This window comes from Hyaena hyaena, unplaced genomic scaffold, assembly GCF_003009895.1.
Source record: "Hyaena hyaena isolate Hyena2069 unplaced genomic scaffold, ASM300989v1 scaffold_104, whole genome shotgun sequence".
Classification (NCBI taxonomy): Eukaryota; Metazoa; Chordata; class Mammalia; order Carnivora; family Hyaenidae; genus Hyaena; species Hyaena hyaena.
This window is the reverse complement of record NW_024080736.1, coordinates 2,587,066-2,614,758: the sequence shown is the minus strand read 5'-3', so window position 1 is coordinate 2,614,758 and position 27,693 is coordinate 2,587,066. Positions and strand designations below refer to the sequence as shown.

The following is a 27,693-nucleotide window of genomic DNA, read 5'->3' as shown; positions in this document are numbered from 1 at the left end:
TGCGTCTTGTGTTTATGTGGCATTTAGTAGATGTGACCTTGTAAACTTAGAGATGACATGTGTCACAATTGGAAGGAGTGAGTGTGTTGAGGACTCACACAAGATCTATTCGAGGATTACGGACTATTAACCCGAATTTGGTCACTGGGTCCCATGTTGCTCTCCACATTGATGGAAGTGGAGAGGAAGGACATATTGTCTGTAACAATATAAACAATGTGCTAAGATTCAAAGCACATTTACAAATCCTTGGAGAAAAAGACAAGCGGGTAGCAACTTGCTTAATTTTTCCTAACTTGCTTATAGATTTTTGGGGGCTTGGGGGAGAGGAGTAAGCAATGCTAGAGGAAACAGCAAAGAAGTAGCAGAGGACCGACCAAATGTCTGGACTGTTTGCACTGCGGATCAGTCCTATCCAAGTATAAGACAGAAATGCGCAGAGGAAGCCCAAATCCTATAAACAAGAGTTCCGTATTCGCAGCCCCCAATGCCTGGATCAAAGTCAAGGGACTAATCTCTACCAACGCTGGAGAATCCAACACCCGTTTAAGAGCGGGACAAATCTTGGCAACTGTGAAAGCTGTAGACACATTTCGAAAAGTATCATCAGCATGTTTCAATGCAGAGGTTTGGGATTGACGGAGAGATGTGTAGAAGCAAAGCTCCGTCAGTCCGAAGCCGCAGAGCCAGGTGTCCAGGGAGAAGCTGACAACACAGAAACTGGGAGGGGCTCTTTAATGATTACCTGTCCAGCTTGCGAGCTGACAACTGGATCTGTAAGACCACATGTTTTGAGTTAAAAGAGACGCCTGACTAGAAAATGTTACTTTCACATCCCTTCTCTGGTGCTTTTTCTAAAACAAAGTAAGTCTAGGAGGGGAACTTTCTGTGCTGGAACTCGGGCAGCCCTTTGACAATTCAAAATGTCACTGTGACCCTGTAAGCATAGTAGATGAAACACAAAGGGGAATCTTAATCATCTGACTCAAAACTCAGGTTTAAAGATCCAATGAATTAAAAAAAAAAGTTCCAAAAAGTCCAAGCCAGGTTGGTACATTTTGTATCTTGTACTCAGTCGGATCAAATCCTCAGTCCTTAATGGCACTTTTATAGGTTTCAGAATTTCTTACCCACCAGTTAGACTGTTCTTCCACTTAATCAGTTCCCATGTTTTATGCGCTTCTCCACGTGATTGGCAACGCAGACTGATAGGCTCTGGTTTTATTCATGGCAGTATTGCCCATAATCTTGCTCCACAGTTTGGTTCTGTTTTAACAGCTTTTTGCTTACGAGACAGCAAAAGCTGGCATCATGAATAAATACAAGCAGAACTGGAAATATTTTGTAGGGTGCCTTTGAAGTGAAACTGCCCACATAAAAGACCTGAAAATGGACAGTAGATGACCTTTCTGGAAGTTTCATTAAATAGCATCCACGAAACAAGGCAAAGGTCATGGTCTTTGTGTAAAGATAAGCCCTCTTTTTCACCAAGGCAAGAAAAATATGTGTATCAGAGGACAGCAGCAGGGCCTGAATGTGTCTGAGGAGGTGGGGTCTGGGAGAAAGTGAGTTCACAAAAATCTTATTTTCACTGCTCTCTAGACCAGTGGCTCCCAAATTTGGAGAGCATTTATTAGTATTTGTTTATTTAGGTTTATTTATTTATTTTGAGAGAGAGAAAGTACAAGTCAGGGAGGGGCAGAGAGAAGGGAGAGAGAGAGAATTCCAAGCAGGCTCTGCGCAGAGCCAGGCGTGGAGCTTGAATCTACAAGCTGCAAGATCATGACCTGGGCCGAAGCCGGATGCTAAACTGACTGAGCCACCCAGGCGCACCCCCAAAACTTGGAGAGCTTTAAAAAAGGACTTCCATCACCTTTTCGTGCCCTCTTCCTCTACTGATTCAGCATCTCCAGGGGTGACCCCCAGGCCTGTGTGTTTTCCAGTTTCCGCAGGTGACGGAGGGCAGCCAAGATCCTGGGCACCAGCTCACTCACAATGTCGGGTGTTAATTTCTGTGGCCGCTGATCCCTTTTGTTTATTTTAGCAAATGTCGCCCTCTGGTGGAATAAATTATGACTCAGACTTTATAAAGAGTTTGTGCCTGTTTTATTTCTATTTAAAACCCTTTAAAATTTAATTTAAAAATGATCGTAAGGTTGGTTTGCAGATAGCTATTTGGACAGAGGGTAGCTGCCTTTGAAGGAGACTTGAAAGGAAAAGCTGGTAAAATTAAAAAGAGAGGCCATGGTTGACAGTTTCAGGAATGCCTCAAAGGTGAGTTTCTTATTATCACTGTTAATATTTATTAGCTGTTGGGGAACCTGGGTGGCTCAGTTGGTTGAGTGGACACTCTTGACTTCAGCTCAGATTATGATCTCATGGTTTGGGGGACCGAGCCCTACGTTGAGCCCTATGCTGACAGCATGGAGCCTGCTTGGGACTCTCTCCCTCTTTCTCTGCTCCTTTCTCACATACACGTGAATGCATTCTTCCTCAAAATAAATAAACATTAATATATGTGTGTGTGTGTGTGTGTGTGTGTATCTATTTATTTAGGGGCACCTAGGTGGCTCAGTCAGTTGAGTGTCCAACTTCAGCTCAGGTCATGATCTCATGGTTTGTGGGCTCCAGCCCCGTGTCAGGCTCTGTGCTGACAGCTCGGAGCCAGGAACCTGCTTCAGACTCTGTGTCTCCCTCTCTCTCTGCCCCTTCCCTGCTCGTGCTCTGTCTCTCTCTTTCAAAAATAAATAAACATTTAAAAATATGTATAATAATATAATATAAATATAATATAATATTTATATGTGTATACATTAATTTTTTATAATTAATTAATATTTATAAACTAATATATATATTAGCTGTACTTGTTTGGAAGTGTGCAAGTACATGCTTTATGGGATCATCTCATGTTATCTGCATAACAGTTAACAGAGGTAGGTGTTGTTCATCCCATTTTACAGATGATACATTGACATTTTAATGTTTTGTTTGTTTGTGTGTGTGTTTTTTTCTGAGAGAGAGACAGCGTGAGCAGGGGAGGGTCAGAGAGAGAGGGAGACCCAGAATCTGAAACCGGCTCCAGGCTCTGAGCTAGTTGTCAGCACAGAACCCAATGCGGTGCTTGAACCCACGAACTGTGAGATCATGACCTGAGCTGAAGTCGGACGCTTAAGCGACTGAGCCACCCAGGTGCCCCTAAATATATACATATATATACACATATATATTAATGTTTATTTATTTTGAAAGAGAACGCACTCACATGTATGTGAGAAAGGAGCAGAGAAAGAGGGAGAGAGTCCCAAGCAGGCTCCATGCTGTCAGCACAGGGCCCAACGTGGGGCTCGGATTCCTGACACATCGACATTTTAAAAGGTTAACAATCTGGTGGGGTAACAGACGGCTAGCAAGAGGCACAACATGGATTAGAACCCAGCTACTTACGCGCCTTTGGAGTTTGTCTGGTCAACCCCAGATGCTATAACGCGTTCCACCATTAGCTGCTTGTTATTCCTCCTCCTCCCACAGCATTATGACAAGCGACCATTATGTGACCTGTAAACATAGCCAGTAGCCAGGATTGGCATTTCCCTGGAGTACTGATAACAACCAGAAGTTTGTACAAATATGTGGTGATCAGGGACATTGCCTCAAATAGCGCCTCCTGGTCTCGTGTGGGGACGGGGGTTGGGGGTGGGGGTGGGCATGTGTGCAAAAGAATGTAAGTAATAGAGGAGCCATCTGGGATAGAATAGTGGGCTTCCTCTTGGGAGTTCTGCCCTGTGAGATAATTCAGTCTAATCTTGACTGATTATTTGTTCACTTGCCTGGGAGCTGTTGTTTTTCACACCCAGTTGTGCCAAGTCTGTATGCCACTGTGGTGAAGTGTCCATCGTGTCACCGTTTATCATACATTAATATTCTCAGAGAGCCAACACGGCGCCAGTGTGGAAATGACTGTCCTCTCAAAATACCTCCACTTTTTTGCTGGCCAGTCCCTCCTAATCCCCTGGGGTCTGGCTTATTTCCACAGAACTCTCTGGAAACTTCTTTCAGGCAGCTCATAAACATTCTTCCTCTTGTAAAATCCCAGGGGCCATACTTCATCTTGTTTTTCCTGGACCTCCCTTTAGGTATATTAACAGTTCTTTCTTCTGAACTTTCCTCTCTCTGGATATTCCCATTTTCTGGCTCTTTTTCCTCCTTCCAGAGTGCGTTTCTCAAAGCTTAATGTGCAAACCTTACCTCCCCTCTCTCTCCTTTCTCTCTAGAACTCACATACAAAACTGGATTATTTTTTTTCTTATTTTGTTTTTTTATGTAGGCTCCACAGAGCCCAACATGGGGCTTGGCCTCATGACCCTGAGATCAAGACCTGAACGGAGATCAAGCGTCAAACACTTAACTAACTGAACCACCCAGGTGCCCCAACATAACCAGTTTTAGGGCAGAAGGCAACGTTAGTTATAATTTAATCGGCTTCACTTTGCAGATGACTCCATCTTTGACTTCTACACGGATGATTACTACTCATTCATTCATTCTTTTTTTAAAAATTTTTAAATATTTATTTAGGAGAGAGAGAAAGAGAGAGAGAGAGAGAGAGAAGGGAGGGATGAGCAGAGAGAGAGGGAGACACAGAATCCAAAGCAGGCTCCAGGCTCTGGGCTGTCAGCATAGAGCCTGACGCAGGGCTCGAACCCACAAGCAGTGAGATCATGACCTGAGCTGAAGTTGGACGCCTAACCAACTAAGCCACCCAGGTGCCCCTCATTCATTCATTCTTTTAACAAATATCACCAAGGGCTTCTGAGTACAAAAGATTGGTACAACGAGGGAATATAACAGAGTTTGCAAGTTGGTGAAAGTGTTATGACCTGCACAAAAATAATCACCATGCAAGGCTAACTGTGAAAAGTTCAAGGAGGCAGGAATAAACTCCGAAACAACTAGAGTGTTCAAGAGAGAGATGAATCAGGTGAAAGAAAGGGGGTGGGATGGATAGAGCAGGGTGGGGTGGGCTTCATGGAAGAAGTGGTTTCTGTGCTGGGTCTTTTCAGATATGGCAAGGGAAGAGGAGATAGGGGCTGAACAAAGGCCTGAGAAAAGGGTCACACTGTGTGGCCCGTGAAAGCGTAAACTGACTCATCAGTGAGCTGGTGCTCGGCTCCCCACAGGGGAGCAGTGGGAGATGAGGTCCAGAAGGCAGGCGGAGGGGCTGGTGTGGCTGCTAGAGTCAGGCTGGGCTTTGACTAGTAGGCAGCAGAGTGAGACATGACTGAATCTGGGCTTCAAAGGAAAAGATAGGTATTTGAGAGACTGTTGGGGCGTCCTTAACAAGGGTCACCTTGGCCTTAATCTAGAGCAAGACAAGGAAGAAAAGAACAAGATGGATCAAGAAACTGCACCAGGCATAATGGAAAGCATTTGACCAGTGCAGTTACATCCACAAGATAGAGAAGACGGAACTCAACAATAATTCATCAAACATTCACCATGCTCAAGGGGCACTTCTAACTGCTGCAACCTCAGAGGGAGCAAGCAAACAAGAATTGGGGCCAGCTCCTGACCAGACAAGAGGGGCAGATATGCCAGATTGTGTGGACACACCTATTGACTGTCCCCTAGTGGGCACCTTCCAGGCTGGGCCAGTCATATCACTCTACCGTGGTAGCTAATTTTCAAAGATGGTCCCAAACAATACTCCTCCCCACCCTCCCCTACCTCCATATGCATATGCTGTTCTTCCTGTCCAAAGAGAGAGCTGTTTTGGGGCTGACTCAGTCAGTAGAGCATGTGACTCTTGATCTCAGGGCTGTGAGTTTGAGCCTCACGTTAGGTGTACAGATTACTTTAAAATAAAATCTTAGGGCATCTGGGGGGCTCAGTCAATAAAAATCTGATTTCAGCTCAGGTCATGATTTCAGGGCTTGTGAGTTTGAGTCCCACATCAGGTGAGTTCGAGCCCTGCTTCAAGTGAGCTCAAGCCCCACTTCAGGTAAAAGACAAGCCTCACTTTGGATGAGCCCTGCTTCTCTCTCTCTCTCTCTCTCCCTCCCTCTCTTTTTCTTTCTGCCCCTCATGAGATTCTCTCTCCGCCCCTCTCTCACTTGTGCCCCCCCTCAAATAAAATAAAATCTTAAAAAAATAAGTAAGAAAAATAATTAATTAATTAAGAGCTGTTTCTCCTCCTTTGAATCTGGACTGGCTCCATGACTGGTTTTGACCAGAATGACATTCAGGGACTTCCCAGTCCAGCTGATTGGCAGCTTCCATTTCCTTCCTCCTAGAATACTTACTTTGGGGATACTTCTTCTGGGAAACTAGCTGCTATGTTGGGAGAAGCCCAAGCCACTCTCAGGACACATGGAGGAGAGTGGAGTTGCTCTAAGAAACCTCTCCATCTGAGGTCCCAGCGACCGTCAGCTCTGGCTGGGAGCCATCTAGGTGAGCCACGTTGGATGTGCCAGGCCAGTCAGCTACTTCGAGTTGGGTTCATCCCTCAAAACCAATAAACCCCGAATAAAATGCTGGCTCGGTATTTCTAGGACGACTAAAGCAATGTTGTGTATGATGACACCTGATCCACGGCCAACCTTCACTAAAGCAGAATTTTCTTTCTCCTTTTCTCTTCCCTACCTAGGCCTGCACTCTGAGGGAGACTGTGGTTGAAGGGGGTCAAAGGAGGGATACGAAGTGCATAAAATGTAGGGGTTTTCTTTTTACCCTCAACTACACTGGAGGCAACTTGAAGATAGGGGCTGTTTTCTTCATATTCATGTTGCCCAGGCCCAGAACAGGCTCAGGCATAGAAGGGAGACTTGAAAGTGTTTGTTGGAAGAGCAAGTGGCCACATCTTCTGAGACCAGAGAGGAGGGTGTTATGTGGAGGTGGAGAAGAGGGAAGTTGGGGGAAATCACATGGGATGGTTCGGGTTCCTTTCAGCTTCTACACACCTCCCTCCACTGGTACACACCCACAGCAGCTGCATCCGAACACGTTACCATGCTGGCTGGACGAGTGAGTGTTCTAGACAGTGTTCTCTGTCTTCTCTTTCAACCCCCATATGCTGGTGTCTTTCTTATTTCCCAGGAGCCCCATTCCACACTCACTTCAGGTCCCTCTAGACTTAGTGCTCTTCTTAACCCTCCTCCTGGGGCCTCGGGTCTCAGCTCTTCTGTACAACCTCTGGGTCCATCTATTGGGTTAGGACTCCCCACTACCCCTCTGGCTCCTGGTCCCTTGGTTCACTGGGTGGTTCATAGTATGGGAGGTTAGTAACCCTCTCTCAAACGTGAGGTGTGTAGGTACAAATGTTAGATGAACTTAGTCTTCTCAGATAACAAGAAATGGTTTGGGCTAAAACAAAGGGTGGCCTGTAGGAGGTTGCATGGTATAGTGATCAAAGACTATAAGCTTTGAGGGGCGCCTGGATGGCTTAGTTGGTTAAGCATCTGATTTCAGCTCAGGTCATGATCTCACGGTTCATGAGTTCGAGCCCCGTGTTGGGCTCTGTGCTGACAGCCAGCTCAGAGCCTGGAGCCTATTTCAGATTCTGTATCTCCCTCTCTCTCTAGCCCTCCCCTGCTCACACTACCTCTCTCTCTCTCTCAGAAAAAAAAAGTATAAGCTTTGAAATCATATTGTTATGAGTTCAAATCCCAGCTCTGCTTAGCCATCTATTAATTGTGCAAATGTAAACAAATTACTCAATCGCTCTGAGCCCTGGTTCTGATTGTTCTGGGAATTAGAGCTAAAAACCGGAAACAGCATTCCCTACCTTTCAGGACTGTCCTGAGAATTGGAACTAAAATATGTCAAGTGCCTTGCCTGTGGTAGGCATGCCATTATTAGTAGCTCATGTTATTCTTAGGGGGAGATAAATCTGAACTGTGGAATGTCACAAGGAGTTTGAACTCCACCAGACTGCCATTCTCTTGCTTAAAACCCATCAGTGATAAACTGGATTTCATCAAAATTTAAAATGCCTCCTCTTTGAAAGACACCTTTGGGAAAATAAAAAGGCAAATATTCACAATACACATGTGTGAAAAAGGATCGAAAGAATTCATATAACTCATTAATAAGAAAACGCTTTTAAAAGTGGGCAAAAGATCTGAACACTTCACAAAAAGATACAGTAATGGTGATATGAAAAGATTGTCAACATCTTTGATCATCAGAAAAATGTAAATTAAAACCACGATGAGCTATCACCACATATCTACCAAAATGGCTAACATTAGAGTCTCAATATCAAGTGCTGACTAGGATTTGAAATAACTAGAACTCTCATACATTGCTGGTGGTGTAAAATGGTACAACCACTTGGAAAATAGATTGGCAGTTTCTTTTTAAAATTTTTTTTTAATTTTTATTTATTTCTAGGAGAGAGAGAGAGAGACAGCGTGAGCAGGGGAGGGTCAGAGAGAGAGGGAGACACAGACTCTGAAACAGGCTCCAGGCTCTGAGCTGGCAGTCAGCACAGAGCCCGACGCGGGGCTCGAACCCACGAACCGCGAGATCATGACCTAAGCGAAAGTCAAAGTCGGACGCTTACCTGACTAAGCCACCCAGGCGCCCCAGGCAATTTCTTTTTAAATGTTTATTTATTTTGAGAGCAAGCACGCATGTGCACTTGGGGAAGGGGTAGCACAAGAAGGAGAGAGAGAATCCCAAGCGGGCTCCGTGCTGTTAGCACAGAGCTGGACACAGGGCCTGACCCCAGGAACTGCAAGATGGTGACCTGAGCCGAAATCAAGAGTCGGATGCTTAACTGACTGAGCCACCCAAGCGCCTCCAGTGGTTTCTTATAAGGTTAAAGATATATGCTTATCAGATGATTCTAGTAATTCTAAAAGTCCACTCCTAAAAGAAATGCAACCGAATGTCCATAAAAAGACTTCTACATTTGTGTTCATAACAGCTTCATTTATAATAGCCCCAAACTGGAAACAACCCAAATCCCGTAAACATGTGAATGGTAAAAAAAACAAACAAACAAAAACTGGCATATTCATCCAATGAAATCCTACTGAGCAACAAAAAGGAATGGATTACCGATACAGTATCAGTATCAGTATTTAAGTATGAACCTCAAAAACATCAGGTTAAGTGACAGAAGCCAGATGCAAAAGATCACAAACGGAATCCATTGACCAGAACACCAAAACCAGGCAAAACTCTTCTGTAATAACAGACATGGATCTCCTCAAAAAGTTAGCAACAGAACTCCCCTATGACCCAGCAATAGCACTGCTAGGAATTTACCCAAGGGATACAGGAGTGCTGATGCATAGGAGCACATGTACCCCAATGTTCATAGCAGCACTCTCCACAATAGCTAAAACATGGAAAGAGCCTAAGTGTCCATCAACGGACGAATGGATCAAGAAGATGTGGTTTATCTATACCATGGAATACTACGTGGCAATGAGAAACAATGAAATCTGGCCATGTGTAGCAGCATGGATGGACCTTGAGGGTGTTATGCTGAGCGAAATAAGTCAGGCAGAGAAGGACAAATATCATATGTTTGCACGTACAGGAGGATTAGGAGGAACTTAACTGAGGAACAAGGAGGAGCAGAAGGGGGGAAATAGTGGGGGAGAGGGAGAGAGGCAAACCATGAGAGACTCTTGAATGCTGAGAACAAACTGAAGACTGATGGGTGTGGGGGAGAGGGGGGAGATGGGCATGGAGGAGGGCACTTGTGGGGATGAGCACTGGGTGTTATGTGGAAACCAACTTGACAATAAACTATTTGTAAAAAAAAATAAAATAAAATAACAGACATGGATCACTGGCTGCCTGAGTTGGTGATTGAAGCGTGTGGGTACTGACTACAAAGAGGCAGGAGAGAAGCATTTTGGAGTGATGAGAATGTTCTGCATCTTGATTGTGTGAGAGGACACACAAATGTGCTTATTTGTAAAAATAAAACAAAACCAAAAAACAGAGCAATTCTATCACCCTCAAAAAGCACTCATGCAGCAGCTTCATAGTCAAATGCTCCCACACTTCCAATTCGTGGAAGATCTTTTATCTGTTTTTGGTTCCTATAGTTTTCTCTTTTCTAGAATATCAAATAAATGGGATCATAGCATCTTTTGAGTCTGGCTCCTTTCACTCAGCATAATACCTCTGAGATTCTTCCAAGTGTTGCACGTATCAATAGTCCATCCTGTTTTATTGCTGGGTAGCATTCAGCTGTACGGATGTACCACAGTTGCTTAAGATTCACCCATTGAAGGGCTCTTGGATGGTTCCATTTTGGAAGAGTTATGAATAACATTGTTATAAGCATTTGTGCACAGGATTTTGTGTGAACATAAACTTTCCTTTCTCTTGGTGAAATTAACGTTATAAGAAACTGTCAAATTCTTTTCCCAAATGGGAGTACTATTATACATTCCCAAGTAGTAACAGAGCAAAGTTCCTGTTGCTTTGCATCTTCCTCAGCATTTGGTACTTGAAGCATGATCGTAACATATCACCATCAGTCAATGACAGTACCTATACTCCCAATCAAGTATAAAATAGATATTTGGACAGTATAATTACAGCACAGTTAATGTTGCATTAATAATATTTCATGTTGGTGTCTACATGCTGGTGAAAACGTCTGCTTTTCAAGAATCTGTGGAACAATGTAAAAACAGATCACATTCTAGGCCACGAAGAAAACTTTGACTCATTTTCCAATAGAAACTGTACCACAATTGTAATAACTGCTGAAAATAACAAAAGTTTAAACAGGAATAATAATAACCACATAGAGGTTACAAAACACTTGCCAAAGTAATTATTACTTTGGTCAAAGAGGAATTTTTCAGTTTAACTAAAGTCTAGGTAGAAAATAATGAAAATAAGAGCACTATCCAACTACCAAGTAAGGTTGAAATACTTTTCTTATTACATTTTCCTTATTAAGTTAGGAGGAAAGAAGGAAAACAATTCCCAAAGGGAACATGAAGGAAATAAAGATAACCAAATATTGTGACGTGTCTGGTTATTGTTCTCTAAACTGATAAATCAAACTCTTAGGGGGCAAGGCCATATTCTTATTCTCCGATACAGTGGACCCTTGAACAACATGGGTTTGAACTGTGTGGGCACACTTATATGTGGATTTTTTTTTCAATAAATACAATACAGCACTGTCAATGTATTTTCTCTTCCTTTATGATTTTTTTAAAGTAGGCTCGACCACCAGGGTGGAGCTTGAACCTGAGATTAAGAGTCACATGCTTTACTGACTGAGCCAGGCACCCCCCGCCCCCCTTATGATTTTCTTAATATTTTCTTTCCTCTAGTTTACTGTGTTGTAAGAATATAGTATATAATATATAATATGTGTATTATATGTGTAAATATGTGTTGACTGCTTATATTATCCATAAGCCTTCTGGTCAACAGTAGGCTATTAGTTGTTAAGCTTTGAGGGACTCATAATTTAGTCAGGAATTTTCCACTGGGGTGTCGTGGATGCCCCTAACATCACCTCCACCCATTTCCTTGTTCAAGGGTCAATAGTGTGCCTGCTTTACAATATGAGTTCAATACATACAGGCACTTTTAATTTCCCCAAAGTTAGACATTCTCTTTTGAGTTTCCACAGTAGGCTGTTTACAGCTCTATTATACCATTTGTTATTTAGTTTTAAAAATTCTTTTAAAAATTGTTTTAATGTTTATTTTTGAGAGACAGAGAGAAACAGAGCATGAGAAGGTGAAGGGTACAGAGAGAGAGGGAGACACAAAATCCCAAGCAGGCTCCAGGCTCTGAGCTGTCAGCACAAAACTGGATGGGGGGCTTGAATCCACAAATTGGGAGATCATGACACCAGCTGAAGTCCAGGCTTAACCGACTAAGCCTCCCAGATGCCCCATATTTTAGCATTTATTAAAGCACCGCACTTACATAAATTTTCCACATCACACCAGTTCTTTAAAAACAATTATTTGTTTCCACTGGGCACGTGCCAGGCAACTGACATTAATCCATTTAATCCTCACAACAGCTTTTTTGAATATTCCTATTTTCCTGAAATTGAGGGTCATCCAACAAATTCATCAGAAATTCAGGATTTGGTTGCACATCCTCTACTTTTAAACACAGGTTTGTTTGTTTTTTTAAACCCAAATAGGTTACTTTGAACTCAGGAACAAGGTTAGATTGTCGCCTTCATATGCTCAGCTCCTAGCCTAGCTCCTGGCACAGAACGTCTTAAACAAGTGACACATTAGTAGGATTCTGTTTGTAAACAAACGTTCCTTTAGCGTACTGTGGACAGACTCGGAAAAAAAGCCAGAATTTAGGGACACTGTGGGACTCTCTATCTTTCTTCGACTCTCTATGGTTAGCAAGTGACCACTCTACATTTTGGATGACTCAGCGAGCACGGACCCTCATTAGTCGCTTTTATAGGCACGTGACCGGAAGTCGGACTTGCTATTGGTTAATACCGGTAAACCCCGCCCAACCGCCTCCTGTCAGCTCCTTTAAGTAGACGTCGCGGGGCCTCGCTCAGTCTTTCGGCGACTGTAAGGTTGGAAGGTGAGGTTCAGTTTGCTGTGTGCCCTGGTGCGTATGCCCGGGTCTCTGGGCCACGGAGCCGGGTGGGTCGCGGGAGGCCTGCAGTGATGACATTCCAGAAAAGCACGTGTTAGACTGCTGACGCGGGTGATGCGAACTACAGTCTGAGCCGGGCCTCCGTGGCGGCAGCGGCGGGGAGGGAAAGGCCTTGCGGGCGCACACCCGCTAACCCACTGCTCTCGTTCTTGCAGATTCCTGCTGGGCCGAGGACGTAGGATCACCTTTTCCCTTTCGGCCTTCTCCGAAGCCTTTGAATAAAATGGTTTGATCCCAGCACTGGTCTTGGTGTTTCTTGTCGCCACGCGCTGCCTTTGAGCCCCCGCCGCGCCTGCGCGTGGCGCCGGGGGTCAGGCTGCAGCGCCAGAGCACGCGCTCGCGCATAACTGGGGCGGCCCGGTCCTCCGCCGGCCGCCCTTTTAACCGCGAGCGACAAGGCTGCACCCGGCTGCGTGGCGGTGAGGGCGGGGAGTTGGGGAAAGGGCCCTGGAAAGAGTCGGGGGTCCCTTGGGCCCTGCTACTCCGTGTTCCGTACATTCCTATGCCTTTGTGGAAGTCCTGGTCTCTCTGATCTCGGGACCTGCGGATAACCGCGACATGGGTGGCCCCCGAAGGGAGGGGGAGTAAGTGACCTTGATCAGGTTAAGGACGGCGGTATACCTGACAGAAACGGGTTTCGGTCCTGATGCTGCATGAACTTAACTCCCCTGGCTAAGGTGTGGTAGTGACCTATTTGAGAACCACTACAATTTAGGTCCAACTGCTTATTCGGTAAATACTAAACCAAAGCACGGGAATAAAAGCTTTGGGCAAATTAATGTGACCCAGTTAGCTTCAAGAAGGTAGTTAAGAGAATTCGATCTTCTGCATTGCTGGGTACATCAGACACGTGAGTAAAAGCACACTCCTTCCGAGTCTAAATAGGCAGTTAGCGATCTCCCCTGGGCTTGGGTGAACTGCAACAGTTCGAAGTACAAGGCAGCACACGGTGAAGGGCAAGGATGCACAAGTGCAGCGTATAAACTGCTTTGGCCTTAGTTGCAGGGGCTCCAAGTTAACAGGATTGCCAGGCTGCTGAGGGTGCCTGGAAGCGAGACTGTCCTCAGGAGAGGGAGGTATTTTTGGTTTTGTGTTTTTAAAGATTGTAAGTAATCTCTAACGGAAGGTGGGGCTAGAGGTCACAACACCGAGATCGAGTCACAAGCTCCACCCACCGAGCCAGCCAGACACCCCTCTCAAGTTTCTCAGGTTGAAGATCACCCCTACCTCGGTGTGGAGAGAACCACCTTGCAATATTAGAAAGTTGGCCTCATGACCACCAGGAAATTGAAGCTGCTTTGGGAGCTGAGTGACCAAGTGGCCTGTACCCACTGCTTATTGTCTCCCTATTACCTAAAAAGGATTCAGTAGAAATAACTTAGATGCTTATCTAGTATTTGACATTGAGATATTTATTTTGTGAAACAATGCAAGCGATTGTAAATCCCCACATACTATTCGATTAAGTGCAATAGGGTGCTCGTGTAATCTACACAGTAGTGCATCTAGTCCTTTGCCTTTAGTTATTGCACAAAAATTATAATAGACCAGTGAACAAGACATGCGGACTGACAGGCAAATCGGCCTACACAATGAGAAATTAGAACAGTACACCGACTGGAATGATCAAATAATGGAAGTCAAGTGTTTTAATGGTGCAATTAAAGTAATCAAGGGTTCAAATATATTTTTTCAATATATTAATTTCTTGAAAGTCATGTTCAGGCAAGGTGCTGTTTAAAAAACCACTGTTAGCTTTGTCCACAGATGTTATCAAAAGTTACCCATGGAAGTTCTGATGTCGATTGCAACTTTAAACAATAAAAAGTTGTGTTTTAAGTGTACTTCTCAAAGCAAGTTATACAACTAGGGAGGCCCCGAACTTGTAAACCAAAACATTCTGACACAAATGCACAAAATGAGGTTGGCAACATTAAAGAAAGATCACGTGAGTTTTGAGATAACATAGTGTTTAATGTTGAGCAAAACTTGGTCTTGACTCTCAAAGGTGATAGTTCTCCGTTTTGGCCATCAGAAGAGGAAACTGCCCATAACCTCAAAACCTCCCAAACCAGGTAGATTTAACAAAGCATTTAGATGGCCTGTAGAAAGAAAGCATGGAGCACATAGGAAGTGCCAGATAGAAAGATGGGGCTCTGGCTTTCTGCCCCCCACCACCTCAATTCCTTATGTGCAGTATTTGACATTTTCACATATGCTTATGTCTCAGGAAAACATCTGGGATTAGTTAGAAACCAGGTGATTGTACCTCAGTGGTAGAGGGCTTGGGACGGTTTGATCTCATGGCTTTGCCTGATGCTCGCAGAAATCCCGCAGTCCCCACCCCAGCTGATAGGATGTTAGTGTGTGTATGTTCTATGGCTACTTGCTTCCCAAACACAATTTAATAGGAACAGTAGGCTGCTATGCGTATCTCTTTATCACCAGTGAAATGGTTCACAAAGTTCCACTCCCCACCCCCTCACGTTCCTGAACGGACCTCTGGAAGAGCGGAGGGCTGCATCACCTACGGACTAGAAGTGCAAAACCCTTCCACTGTGCGCTGGCTGCCTGAGGAAAAGCTTTGTAGGAGTCGAGGCAAGGGGAAGGCCCTCCAGTTGTAAGCTGTGCTCTCACGGCGCTCTCGCTGCCACAAACGCTGGGGCTGTGGTGTGAGTCACCTGTCACCTCGATGATTCTTCCATAGTCCCTTTGCGGAGTCAAAGCTTTGCAGCAGGCAGGATACGTGGAATGATGCTGCACAACAGAAGGGGCACCGGCAGGCAGGGCAGGGGCTGTGATGGCAGCCAGGACCCCCGCACCTTGAGCCCGATCTAATACTGGGAAGGTCGGATCTTCACCCATCACAGCTGGTCAGCAGCCTCTACAAGTGGGTCTTTGAGGAAGCAGGAAGCAGAGCGAGGGTCCATGGCTGAGTGCATTATGGGGATATAGACATCATCCATGTTTGGCATGACAAAAACCTTCTGTAGAAAGAAATTAAAGAACAGCCATGTGGAAAGATGCTCTGTTTTCTCAGGCTGTTGCCCTATTCTGTTCTGATAATTTTAGGTTTTAGGTAAGTTTTGAATGTACCTATGAACCAACTTCTTGTGTACATTCTAAACTAATTCCTCCGCCACATTTAGATAGTTGAGGAATCACACCAGTGCATGAACATAGGTCTGAGGCAGAAGCAGCCTTTGATTTCCTGTACATGTAATAAAATTACTCACGAGTTCATAAATATTTAACACCATTGCTTTAAGAGAACTGCCTTAAGTTGCCCATAGTATTTCCAAATCACTATATCCAGAACACCTATTCTAAGTAAGCTTATCCACTTAAATCCTGGCAACAAAATGTAAGCTGATTTTTTTTCACACCAGAACCAAAGCTGTATTCTAAAAGAAATCCTACTATAATGAGCATGTGAAGGATAATCAGTGATTGATAATGATGGTACTTTGCCTATCCTGTTTATAAACTAATTTTACGCAAGTGAGTCTTGGCGATGAATGCAGTCTTCAGTAATGCCCTCTTACAAAAGCCAAAAATGGTGGCTGTGGGAGGGTGTAGCAATCACCTGTCAATTTCCCAACTTGCCTCAAAAATACCAGAAGCCAATCTCTGACCCTTGGCCTTTCTTTTGCCCCTTGTACCCTGATACCCTTGAAAGAGATGACCCACTCTAATTCCTATTGTAAGTTCTAGGGAAAAGGAAAAAAACTAAATAAAGGTCTTTCATTAGTTTGAAAGTACTTTTCTGCTTGGTGGTAATACTTAGTTTTCCAGAAACTGGTTTTCAGTTAAAGTTAATCCATAGCTTTTATTTATTAAAGAGAGAGAAAGAGAGAGAGAGACAGACACAGAGAGAGAGAGACACAGAGAGAGAGAGAGAGAGAGAGAGAACACGTGAGCTGGGAAGGGGCAGAGAGGGAGAGAATCCCAAGGAGGCTCTGTGCTGTCAACGCAGAGCCCGACTTGGGGCTTGATCTCATAAATTGTGAGATCCTCACCTGAGCTGAAATAAAAAGTTGGACACTTAACCAAGTGAGCCACCCAGGTGCCCCCAATCCAAAGTTTTTAAATAAAAACATAAATTTTCAAGGGAAATAGCTCAAAATATACCACTGCCAAAATATGGGTCTCCTTCAAAAGGCGAGATTCATTTCAAAGTAAATTGCTAATCCATAAAACCTTGACAGACCTCAAATAGCTGATAAACATGTGGCAGAAATAGCTCATCCCAGGGCCTCGGCTACACTGCTATTTCCTTTGGTGGCAGAAAGCAGAAAACAGTCTTGGAGAATGAGCCCTGGCTTAGTGAACCCATCTTTTGGGCTTCCTCTGAACTGCTTACAGGGTTCTGTGGCTGAGGCTCAGGGTTTCTGAAATTGTACCTAATATGTTATGCCTGTTTGATCATCCTGGGATGAGGGTCTGCAGCTTTCATTAGGTTCTCAAAAGAGGATCCTGACCCAAATGAAGCTCAGCACCTCTGTTCCGCTCTGAGCTTTGAGACTCGTGTGAAACACACACCAGATGATACCACACATTTACCTGAAACTCTTGTTCCAGTTTCTTCTCTATCCAGTCTGTCACATGAACGAGAGTCACTTCTCTCTCTCCAAGTTTTGGCCGAGCTTTCAGCTCTACGTATGGTGGCTTCCGGAAACCATACCTTTTTGAAAAAGACAAGCAGCGAACTACAATTAGAGGCAGACCAGCAACTAGACAAGTACCAACAGCAAATATTCTTCATTTACCCAGGGCTTCTCCCTGTGCGAATGTTCTCTTACTCTGAACATCCCCTCTGAAAATGATTCAAGGCAGCAAATAGGAATTGTGTGCTCCCATGTCCCTGGGCCACGTGCAGGGCTGTGATTTAAGGACAGTTCTGACAAACTGGGAGAGCCAGGAAGCACCAGTGGAAACGCCCGTGACCTGGGCCCTGTTTTCTGAAATGGCAAGGATCTCTTTTGTTTCTGTTTTAATAAAGACAGTGTATGTACATTACAAAACCCAAAGTATACATGTGTATAAAGCAAAAAGTGAAAGATACTGCTTCTCTCTGAATCTTATCTCCAACACAGGACCATTGAGAGAAGTGGGGTCAATTTCCCCCACACTCTTAACATGCATATGTAAAGAGAGAATGTTCTATAACCTGCTTTTCATTCCATCCTCTACAGCATGCTTATTAAGCCTTCCCAGTGGAGCTGACTGGCACTCACACTGTTCATAAAGGATCCGGACAAGAGACTGTGCTATGAAACTACCTAAAAACTTCCATCTGTCATAGACCAATGTTTTAAAAACTACAGCAAAAACATCAGATAGCTATAAACATTTCTAAACATTCCCAAGATCTATACTTCTCTGTGGGTTAATAACAAATGCACTGGGTAGCACTAACCCAGAAGCCTTTAATTTTATCTTCCACCGAGCAGTGGCACCTGTAACTGATACATCTTAAAGCACGAAAGTAAGTGAAGGTACGTTGTATCGACTCTTACTATTAAATAAATTTTTTTTCTTAGATTAACAGTGGTTATTTCTGAATGATAAGATTATCGCCTCCCCCCCCCGCTTTTTAAAAAATTTGTTCCTTTTTTTAAAAAATGAAATATTGCTCTCTAAAAATAAAATCTAGGGCCACCTGGGTGGCTCAGTCAGTTAAGCATCCAACTCGTGGTTTTGGCTCAGGTCATGATCTCATGGTAGTGAGATCGAGCCCCGTGTTGGGGTCCTGCATGGAGTGCAGAGCCTGCCTGGGAGTCTCTCTTTCTTGTCTCTGCCCCTCCCCTGCTCATGCATGCACTCTCTGTCTCTTAAAATAAAGAAACACACTTTAAAAAAATTATTTAAAAATAAAACCTAAAAAGTTTTTACTGCGAAATACCAGTATTCTCATCAAATGGTTAGTCAATTCAAAAATTTTCTGATAAATACTTCTTAAAATTTTTCAATGTTTACTTATTTTTGAGAGAGAGAGAGACAGAGCACGAGTGGGGGAGGGGCAGAGAGAGGGAGACACAGAATCCGAAGCAGGCTCCAGGCCCAGAGCTGTCAGCACAGAGTCTGATGCGGGGCTCGAACTCAGGAACTGTGAGATCATGACCTGAGCCAAAGTCAGACACTCAACTGCCTGAGGCCCCCAGGTGCCCCTGATAATTCTTATCAACCCTTCTGAACGGCAGGCGTATGCACTAGCGTGCAAGTGTCACTCTAGGGTAGAAGAGAGCTACCTTTTTCATGCCAGTGTAGTTTATGGTGCAACGAAGTCTCATGCAATCACTGTATACACTTATGTACATCATAAGGACCTAGAATATCAATTTTATTTTATTTCCAGGGAGAGAGAGAGTGAGAGAGCACATGCATGCAAGTGAGGAAGGACATAGGAAAAGGGAGACAGAATCTTAAGCAGGCTCCATGCCCAGTGAGGAGCCCGGTGAGGGGCTCACCACCATGAGACCATGACCTGAGCCACAATTGAGAGTTTGATGACCAACCAGTCGAGCCACCCAGATGCCCCTGGAATGTCAATTTTAAACTGCAATTCACAGATAGTGATTTTCTTTTGCTGGACCCTTGAATAGGTTATTTCAGCGGTTCTCAATCCTGGCTTAGTTCTCCATGCCATGGATCCTGGGGGCTGGGGGCATCTCTGTTTTTAAAAGTCTCCAGGTGACTGTGATATGCAGTTGGATTTGAGAACCATTGGTTCATCTGATGACAATTCCTTGGGTAGAGCTCCTCCCATGGTAACCAAGTGCATAGGCTCTGCCTCCTTAACACCTAGGTCTAACCCACGGGGTCTTTCCTACGCACCTCAGGCTCTGCGGAATGAGTGATCCCCCTCTGTAAAGTGGGGGTAACAGTGGTACCTATCTCCACACGAAGTTGTGAGGAGTGACCAGGTGAAACACTTACACCCCAGGCCAGGCCGAGCGTAAGAGCTCTACAGACGGCAGCTCTTCTGACTGGTGGGAAGAACAGGCTTTAGAGAGGAGGAAGACCAGGAATGGAAACATGTGAAGACGAAGCTTTAAATGTGAGTTAACCATTCACAGAAGAAAGCAGAATTGGATTTGTGACAAATATTAAGGTTTCATGAAAGACGTGTGAAAGTGCTACTGCCCAGAAGGTACTTTCCACAATGTCAAGGGTAAGCAGGCTGGGATTTTTATGGCAATGCAACAGATCATACGCACCATATTCGGTCAGTCGGGGGAGGTGGAATGTTGACCGCCAGGGTTCCTCTACATTCTTGCACTTCCACAGTGAGCAGCAGGGGGGTATTGGAGACTTCTTCAATCTTCTTTTTAATGAACTCTGTCTCTGTTGCTTTCTGGAAATATTTTGACTTGGTAATTTTATCAACAAACCTCATAATCTTGCTTGTTCGGTGACCCCCAACATACCTTTAAATGAAGGACACAAATGTTAGTATAAACTTTGCTCCTTGGGGCGCCTGGATGGCCCGACTGGTGAAGTGTCTGACTTCAGCTCAGGTCATGATCTCGCAGTCTGTGAGTTCGAGCCCCATGTCAGGCTCTGCTCTGACTGCTCAGAGCCTGGAGCATGCTTCAGATTCTGTGTCTCCCTCTCTCTCTGCCCCTCCCCCATGCACGCTCTGTTTCTGTCTCTCAAAAATGAATAAACATTAAAAAAAATTTAAACTTTGCTCCTTCACACACAAAACCTCTGTGGCTCTTCCTTCACCTTACTTTAGACCACAGTTTCCAAACCGAAGCACTCCTGTCATTTTGGACTGGGTAATTCTTTGTGGTGGGGGCTGTCCTGGGCACTGTATGATGCTTAGCAGCACCCCTGGCCTGAATCTTCTAGATGCCAATAGCATACTTCCCCTAGTCATGATAATAAAAAATGTCTCCAGACATCGCTAAATGTCCCCTGGTGGGCAAAATAACCTCCAGTAGAGAAACCACTACCTTCAGGAAGGTGTAAACAATAGACAAGGTCCAAGTCTTGACCAACGGAGAGACTAAGTTCTCACGGAGCAGAGAAGGCATCTCACCCGTCCTCCTTAACAGCCCTCAGCTACTGAACAAAAATCCTGTGTTCTCCTAGAGAAACCTCCCCATGTCTACACAGCAAATAAGAAATCGTGCTGCACCTGACAGGGCATAAAACACAGTCATTAACTGCCTGCCTTTGGGGTGATGGCATCCCACCGTTCAGGGGCAACTACTTTTCAAAGGGCTTGGAACTTCATTCTCAAGAAAAATGTTATGTTAAGCTAGTGTGCCAGCAGGCCAAGAAAGCAAGCTTTTGTACCAGGTCCTATCAACCATGGCGCTGCCTTAAGGAGAGAGGACATATGCTTTTTAAAATCCTCCAGAGTTCCAGAGTGTCAGGAATAGTATGTGTATGTGTGTAGGGAAAAGCAGTCATTCTTAAGAAGGTCAAGAGGGTAGCTTTTAAATAATGCATGCAAACGTGAGCATCGGCCCCTCCAATGTCTGGATTCTCTCCATTTTCTGTAGGATCTCAAAAGCGAACAGGTTGATATTTTCTTACAAATGCTTCTGAATCTCTGGTTTCTTTATAATCTTAGTTGCTTCAGCTCAGTTTAAGCAATTAAAAGACCCTTACAGAGAAGCTATTTAAGCACTCTGATTATTCCACAGTCCAAGTAAAAGGTGAAGGGAGCCCTGAAAATGAAGTCCCAAAAGACCAGCTAAGTGACCCACATCTTAAAAATTCACCATAGCGGGGTGCCTGGGTGGCCCAATCGGTTAAGCATCTGACTTCAGCTCAGGTCATGATCTCACGGTTCGTGGGTTCGAGCCCCGCGTCGGGCTCTGTGCTGGCAGCTAGCTCAGAGCCTGGAGCCTGTTTCAGATTCTGTATCTCCCTTTCTCTCTGACCCTCCCCTGCTCATGCTGCCTCTCTCTCTCTCGGAAATAAATAAAACATTTAAAAAAAAACCCAGAAAACAAAATTCACCATAGAAATCACCCGAATGTTCCAGCCTTGTGGGAACTGGCAGCTCAATGAGAAAGTGTGACTCGACTGAGGGCGGTGATGCTCTCCACTAGGCACTAGGTGGAGGTGTTGTGTAAGCTCCTTGCACTAAACACGACTTTCAATGCTCTATTAATAATTTTCTTCACTGGCCCAAGAAAGCCATTTTGATGGGGACCTTCTTAGCAAAGAAAAGAATATTCAGGTCCTTCACATGTGGGGACTGGAGTTTTAAGCCACTGACTCTGGGTTCTTAATGCAAAAGCCATTCATTCAACACAAAGGAAGAACAAAGCTTATAAAGGGCACCCAGTTTGGTGCCCTGAGCCCTGGAGACCCAGGAAGCCAGATCCACTCACCCTTCAGCCCCTGGGAGAAGCGGTTTGTCTCCTGCGCTGGGCTCTGGAGCATCATCTTCATCAGAGGAGCCAGCACTGGAGGACTCCTCGTCGCTGTCTGCCAGACAGTACGCCCTGGGCCTGCAACTGATCAGGGCAGAGTCACCACCGTAGCCTGCTCTTCAGGCTCTGCTTAGAAAGAGAACACACATGCTCCACCGCCATCACCGCTAACATGTCCTCATTCTCCCCAACCCACCCGGAAAAAGAGAGGCTCGATCCAAGAGCCCTTGGATTGGGTAGGTTACCCGGGAGACTCTTCAGTGCCAAGTCCCCTGAGAGCAGCACAGAGGATTTGGGCCTCAAGAGTTCCATTCTGAGCATGCGTCTGGACAGGTGGTGGGAGTGTGATGCCGTCCACACAGAATGCAGTGATCTCACCGACAGTGCAGCAGGAGCCACCAGTGGGAGGAGGATGGAAAGCACGATGGTTGCAAGGGTGAGGTGACAGCTGATGTTGGCGACATGACCTCCTCTCACACATGGCGGGATGTTTAGGCAAGTCCCTGGACTCTGGCTGAGTTCAACATCTCTGACGCTTTCTTAGTCACCTCCAGATTAGTTCTGACTTAAGACTCCTTCCTAGTGAAATTATGTGTCTTATCCCCTACCTGCCCTAGCTCCTAAAGGCCACAGAAAAAGCCAAGAATCGCAAGGGACAAATCTCAAGGGGCTCTAGGAAACCATCGATGGGAGAGCCTAAGAAGTTTCCTGGAGAAATACAAATGTAAAAACCATTTAAAAAATAAAGTAATACAAAGCTTTATAAGCAAACAATGTCCCCCATTAATCTTTCCATGGATACTCAGTTTCCAGAGGCATGGGGGTTACTAGATCACCAGCAGTGGCGAGTGCCATTCTAATGGCACTGGGAGTGTGTGTGTGTGGGGGGGGGCAGTTCTTGGCTAAGATCCGGCCCCACAAAAGGCAGCTCCCTCCCTGGATGGTGGCCTTGCTTCAAAGAGGCAGACAGGTAGGGCCCACCTCTGAGGCTCAGAAACTTCACTGGGATGAAGGGACAGAGTAGTCTCTGAACACTACTAAGCAACCAAATGGTCACAAAGCAGAGGTTAAGCCTTGTATTTCCTCTAAGGACAAAATTACTGGGACGGGAAAGCTGGGGAGCTTAGGTCCTATCCCTACAGGGGCGATCCCAATGGGACTTCCCTCCGATGCTCGCAGGGGGCAGTCATCTCCTGGCCAAAGGCAGCCAAGGGCACTCAAGGGCAGAGCACACACACTAGTGCAGACTTGAAGGCCCAGCAGAGGCCCCAGCTAGAACGGTGGGGCTGAAGTCTCCACCCCGTGAAACAGGAGCCTGACTGGAAGAGGACCTTGCGAATGTCCTCCCTGGCAGGACACCCGGGTCCTCCCCGACCCCAGCTCTGAAACATTAGAGCCAGCTGTTTGGGCCAACACGCTTGTACAGTTAAAGGGAAACTCCCTCCGCACACACAAAAGCCTCTTGTCCCTGGCCGCGGAGACAATGCCGAACTGACTCTTCCTTCCTCCTTCCCTTGGAGACCTGGCGAGTCCAGGAATTGCTTTTGGGTGTTCGCAGGTCTCAAAGCCATTTCACAGCTTTCCCTGGTTAGGCAGTCCTCACAGGGACCTTCTTCTATATAAAATGTGTACAGTGAAATATCAGTCCCAAGAAAGCCTAAATTGGGTCTCGAGATGAGGAAAGGCAGGGAGGCAAATCCCCAAGATAGCACAACCATCTGAGAACCCTATCTCGCTTGTCCATCGGTACGATGACTGTGCTTCCTGGCTCTAGACGTGCTCTCAGGCCAGGCGTCGGTAGCCTGCTTTCCCCTCCACGCGGCACAAAAGGCTCCTTCGAGATCTGGGACCGCAGTGAAACCTGCTGGGCCACCAGTCCCTCCTGTTCCCCACTGGTATTTGTCACCTGTCAGCCGCCAGCCCTGAGGCAGAAGATGCCAAAGGCTGAGCACTGCAGAGAGCTCTTGGGTTCCCAAATTAATCCTCTGCAGGACAGAGAACAGGATACATTTTGTGGCTTGAAGTTAATAATTTAGACAGCACCATATCAGTTCAAGTGGATCAGATGATATAAAATTCTGATTTTGACCAAACGGTTACCCCAAGGTGGTACCCAATCTTTGCTAATTTAACATGTAACTAAATATTTGGTTGACATTTTGTTTTATAACTCAACATGAATTTTATGATCTCGTGCTCTCAGCATGAACTTCAGAGAAAGATACACCACACATACTTATATAAGATGTGCTGGGGGGTGCCTGGGAGGCTTGGTCGGTTAAGTGTCCGACTTCAGCCTAGGTCATGATCTCATGGGCCATGGGTTCGAGCCTCACATCAGGCTCTGTGCTGACAGCTCTGGGCCTGGAGCCTGCTTTGGATTCTGAGTCTCCCTCTCTCTGCCCCTTCCCCACTCATGCTCTGTTTTTCTCTCTCAAAAATAGACATTGAAAAAAAAAAAGATGTGCTGGAACATTAATAAGCCTAGTTTTTTAAAACACACCTTAGGATCTAGAGGAGTTTAATATCCTCTCAAAAAGCCACCTTCAGGGGCTAATTCTAGTTTTGCTGCCTCTGCTAAAAATCTTTTTGGACACGTGCTTGGAGCCAAACACATAAGAAAAACGAATTATTTTATCACTGATACTGTATCTTGGACCAAATATTTTATTTCTTGGTCTCAAAATCACCATTGCCCCTGAACAACTTCTAGCACTTTCTCTAAGATCCAATCCGTCTACAAAGCAGGATGATTCGCTGATACTCAAAATAGTTAAAAGAATGCCATAGGCTCTGGAGGCAGTTCTCAAAGGCAGCTTCCAAAAAATGCTTTAAGTGAAGGCTGCATAATTACATTAAACAGTCCAGGGAGGTGGCTACGCACGGGAGAATGTATTCATTTTCTCTAAATGACATCAGCACCATACATCTGCCACAGACACACGTGTGCGCATAGCCGCAGAGCTAGACCGAGTCACAGAGTGGGCTGCAGGCTCCCCAAACACGGGGGCTTCCAGGTGGTGGTGGTTCAGGGTAAGCTGCGGACAGGTGACCCAACATGGCGGTCACAGGGGCCTCCCTACAGGGACTTGCACACGGACCCAGGCTGCAATGGTAGCGCATGAACAGCATGAGTGCCCTACAGGAAATGGCCTACTCCAAAGCCACGGTCCTTTAGAAAATGGTCAACACGTAGAACGTTTTCTTTATGGACTCACGCTGATCCCCTCCAGGTCAAATACAGTTATGGCTGCTCAGCTAGCTACCTGAATTCCACTTGGAGCACATTATTGCCCCAGAGTTATGTTAACGACACTATCTATGTCACAGCATGGCTATTTGGGAAATAAAGACGAAAGGAAAAATGCCCAAAACTATAAAGTATACAAATATTTCAAAGAGAAAGGGCTTCACTAGAATAAAGCCACACAGATTTCAATTTCTCACTGTCATCCTCAGGGTAATAATGGGAGGACATGAACAAATGTTCCACCAGGAAGTAGGACTTCCCACAGGTTGAGCAGCATCTTCTAGAGACTCCCCCAGGGGCACAATCACTTGCACATTTAAGGGGGACCAAAGAAGGCGGTGAGAGAAAGCAGAGGCCCTGCCAGAGCCTAATCTCTGGAGAGAGTCACTGGGGAGGGAAACGTTGGGACCAAAGATCGCATGCTCAGCAACAGCTACCATGTCTACCGACGTCCATCTCTCCCCAGTGCTTCGACTCAGGGTGATTCCAATATGCTCATGACTGAGGAAGTGAAGAAGTGGACTCTAGAATCACTTAGCTATGGATGGGCTTTCAGAGGCTCTCAAGGCACTCAGAAACTGTGAGCCAAATGGTACATGTGTAGGCATTTTCAGGGAGAAGGATCCAGATTCCCCAAAAAGGGTCCTTTATGTAAAAAAGAAAAGGCTACAGGTCCATTTTTCCAGGCCCTTTTCTCCCAAATGAAGCACTCTTGGAATGTATGTTTAAATGACAGCCAATTACACATCAACATATTTAACAGCCTCAACAGGAAGGAGCAAAACAGACTCTACTAAGGGAAAAAAAAGGTACCTTAGAAGTGTATTACAAATAAGTATCATCATATTCCCAATGCAGAGGACGTGCTTCCTCCAGTCTAGAGAAGTACTGCTTACTCAGAAACATGTCCATCCTCTGACTGGTCAGGGTTTACGGACTCAAGATTGTGCCGAGGGAGGCACCTGAGGAACAGCGCTCATGGAACACCTAAGTGGCAAGGATCTTAGGGGCCTGGATGTACTGGGGTCCCATCTGCTGCCCAGGACCTCCCTTTCTATCGGAGTCCCAGCTGCTCTGTGCTGGGCGCAAGGCTGTTTCCAGAATGGGCTCCTTCCACAGGCTCCTGACTGAAGTTTGCTCTGTCCGGCTCCTGTGCAGTTAGGCCTCATTTTCAAGGCTGCCTCTGCCCAGAGGCTGCTTCATCTTATAGGCTGGGTGGCTGATGACACAGCTGTGCATGGCAGTGGGGTGGGGAGGATCCAGGCACAGGAAGTGGAGTCTGATTAGAGAACTAGATCAAAACCTCAGCAACTCAAATCAGGGAAGTTAAGACTTTCCCTCCCAGGAAAGCCTCTTAAATACTCTGACCTCAATCCTCTCAGGTCTATAAACTGAGCCTTTATGTCCAGGAACATGTTAAGGACAAGCTTCCTAGTGGTTTCACATGGGACCAAACAAGACTCTGTACCTACAGGGCATGAAATGCTACATGGAGAGTTGATAAACACCACTCACCAGAAAATACAATCCATAGATTGCCGAATCCAAATACATTTTAACAAATAGCAGAAAAATGAAAGGAAAATAGCACAGATACAGGTTAGATTGCATACGACAGGGGAAACTTTCCAATCATTAAAAGAAGCACATTTCATTAAGTAACCTGGATAAATCAGAATAATCTAACTAAAAGCACATTCTCAAATGCATGACTCCCCACCCCGATCTCCTACTACCACATGCATAAATACAAGCATTAGGTTAGCATCATAACTACAAAAAATCTAAGAGTCTGTGTCTTAAATTTAGACCTTGACAAGGTGGGTCTTTGTGGGGTTTTCCTGTCACTGTAGTGTCAATTCCACGCCAAAGGTGTAAAGATAGGAGAAACAGACTCCACTCAGCATATTTAGTTTGGTAAAAATAAAATTTAAATTTGCAGTCAGTGGGCGCCTGGGTGGCTCAGTCGGCTAAGAGGCCGACTTCGGCTCAGGTCATGATCTCGCAATTCGTGAGTTCGAGTCCCATGTTGGGCTCTGTGCTGACAGCTCAGAGCCTGGAGCTTGCTTTGGATTCTGTGTCTCCCTCTCCCTCTGCCCCTCCCCTGCTCACACTCTGTCTCTGTGTCTCTCAAAAATAAATAAATGTTAAAAAAAATTTTGCAGCAAAGGCAGTCATTTTTAAGGTGTATGGGAATGTAAAAGTTCTAGCTTATCCATTCTAGGCATCTAAGGGAAAAAAATCAACCTTAATTAATTATCACACAAATTTGAAATATTTACTGAATCAGACAAAATGGGCAGCAGATGCAGTATCTTCTACAAAGAGAGGAATTTACTACTAAAGCAAATCAATATTGTATTATTTAGGGAAAATACATCTCAAAACACTTTAGGTGCACCCTCTAGG

At 45.2% G+C, this 27,693-nt stretch overlaps 1 protein-coding gene, 1 long non-coding RNA gene and 2 other non-coding genes across 7 annotated transcripts in view; 3 read left to right on the top strand and 1 right to left on the bottom strand.

The window, feature by feature from the left end:
• Positions 1–12,486: 12,486 nt before the first annotated feature.
• On the top strand, positions 12,487–12,876 carry LOC120234200. The gene is made up of 2 exons (XR_005529012.1): positions 12,487–12,561; positions 12,792–12,876. It is a non-coding gene; the product is annotated as an uncharacterized LOC120234200 (long non-coding RNA).
• LOC120234233 lies at positions 12,642–12,710 on the top strand. The gene has a single exon (XR_005529030.1). It is a non-coding gene; the product is annotated as a small nucleolar RNA SNORD104 (small nucleolar RNA).
• Positions 12,877–12,902: 26 nt separating the features above from the next.
• LOC120234234 lies at positions 12,903–13,035 on the top strand. Its single transcript, XR_005529031.1, has one exon. It is a non-coding gene; the product is annotated as a small nucleolar RNA SNORA76 (small nucleolar RNA).
• Positions 13,036–14,027: 992 nt separating this feature from the next.
• The window catches only part of TEX2 (testis expressed 2), a 103,229-nt gene continuing 89,563 nt past the window's right edge, over positions 14,028–27,693 (bottom strand). For 2 of the 4 annotated variants that reach the window (XM_039235936.1, XM_039235937.1), the window contains exons 9-12: positions 21,993–22,118; positions 19,857–20,066; positions 17,200–17,320; positions 14,028–15,623 (exon numbers count right to left, since the gene is read on the bottom strand). In XM_039235936.1, the coding sequence (XP_039091867.1) occupies positions 15,501–15,623; positions 17,200–17,320; positions 19,857–20,066; positions 21,993–22,118 (580 nt within the window). In that variant the 3' untranslated portion in view covers positions 14,028–15,500. Of the gene's footprint in view, positions 15,624–17,199; positions 17,321–19,856; positions 20,067–21,992; positions 22,161–27,693 lie in introns of those variants that run through there. The other 2 variants (XM_039235938.1, XM_039235940.1) reach the window with 2 other exon arrangements.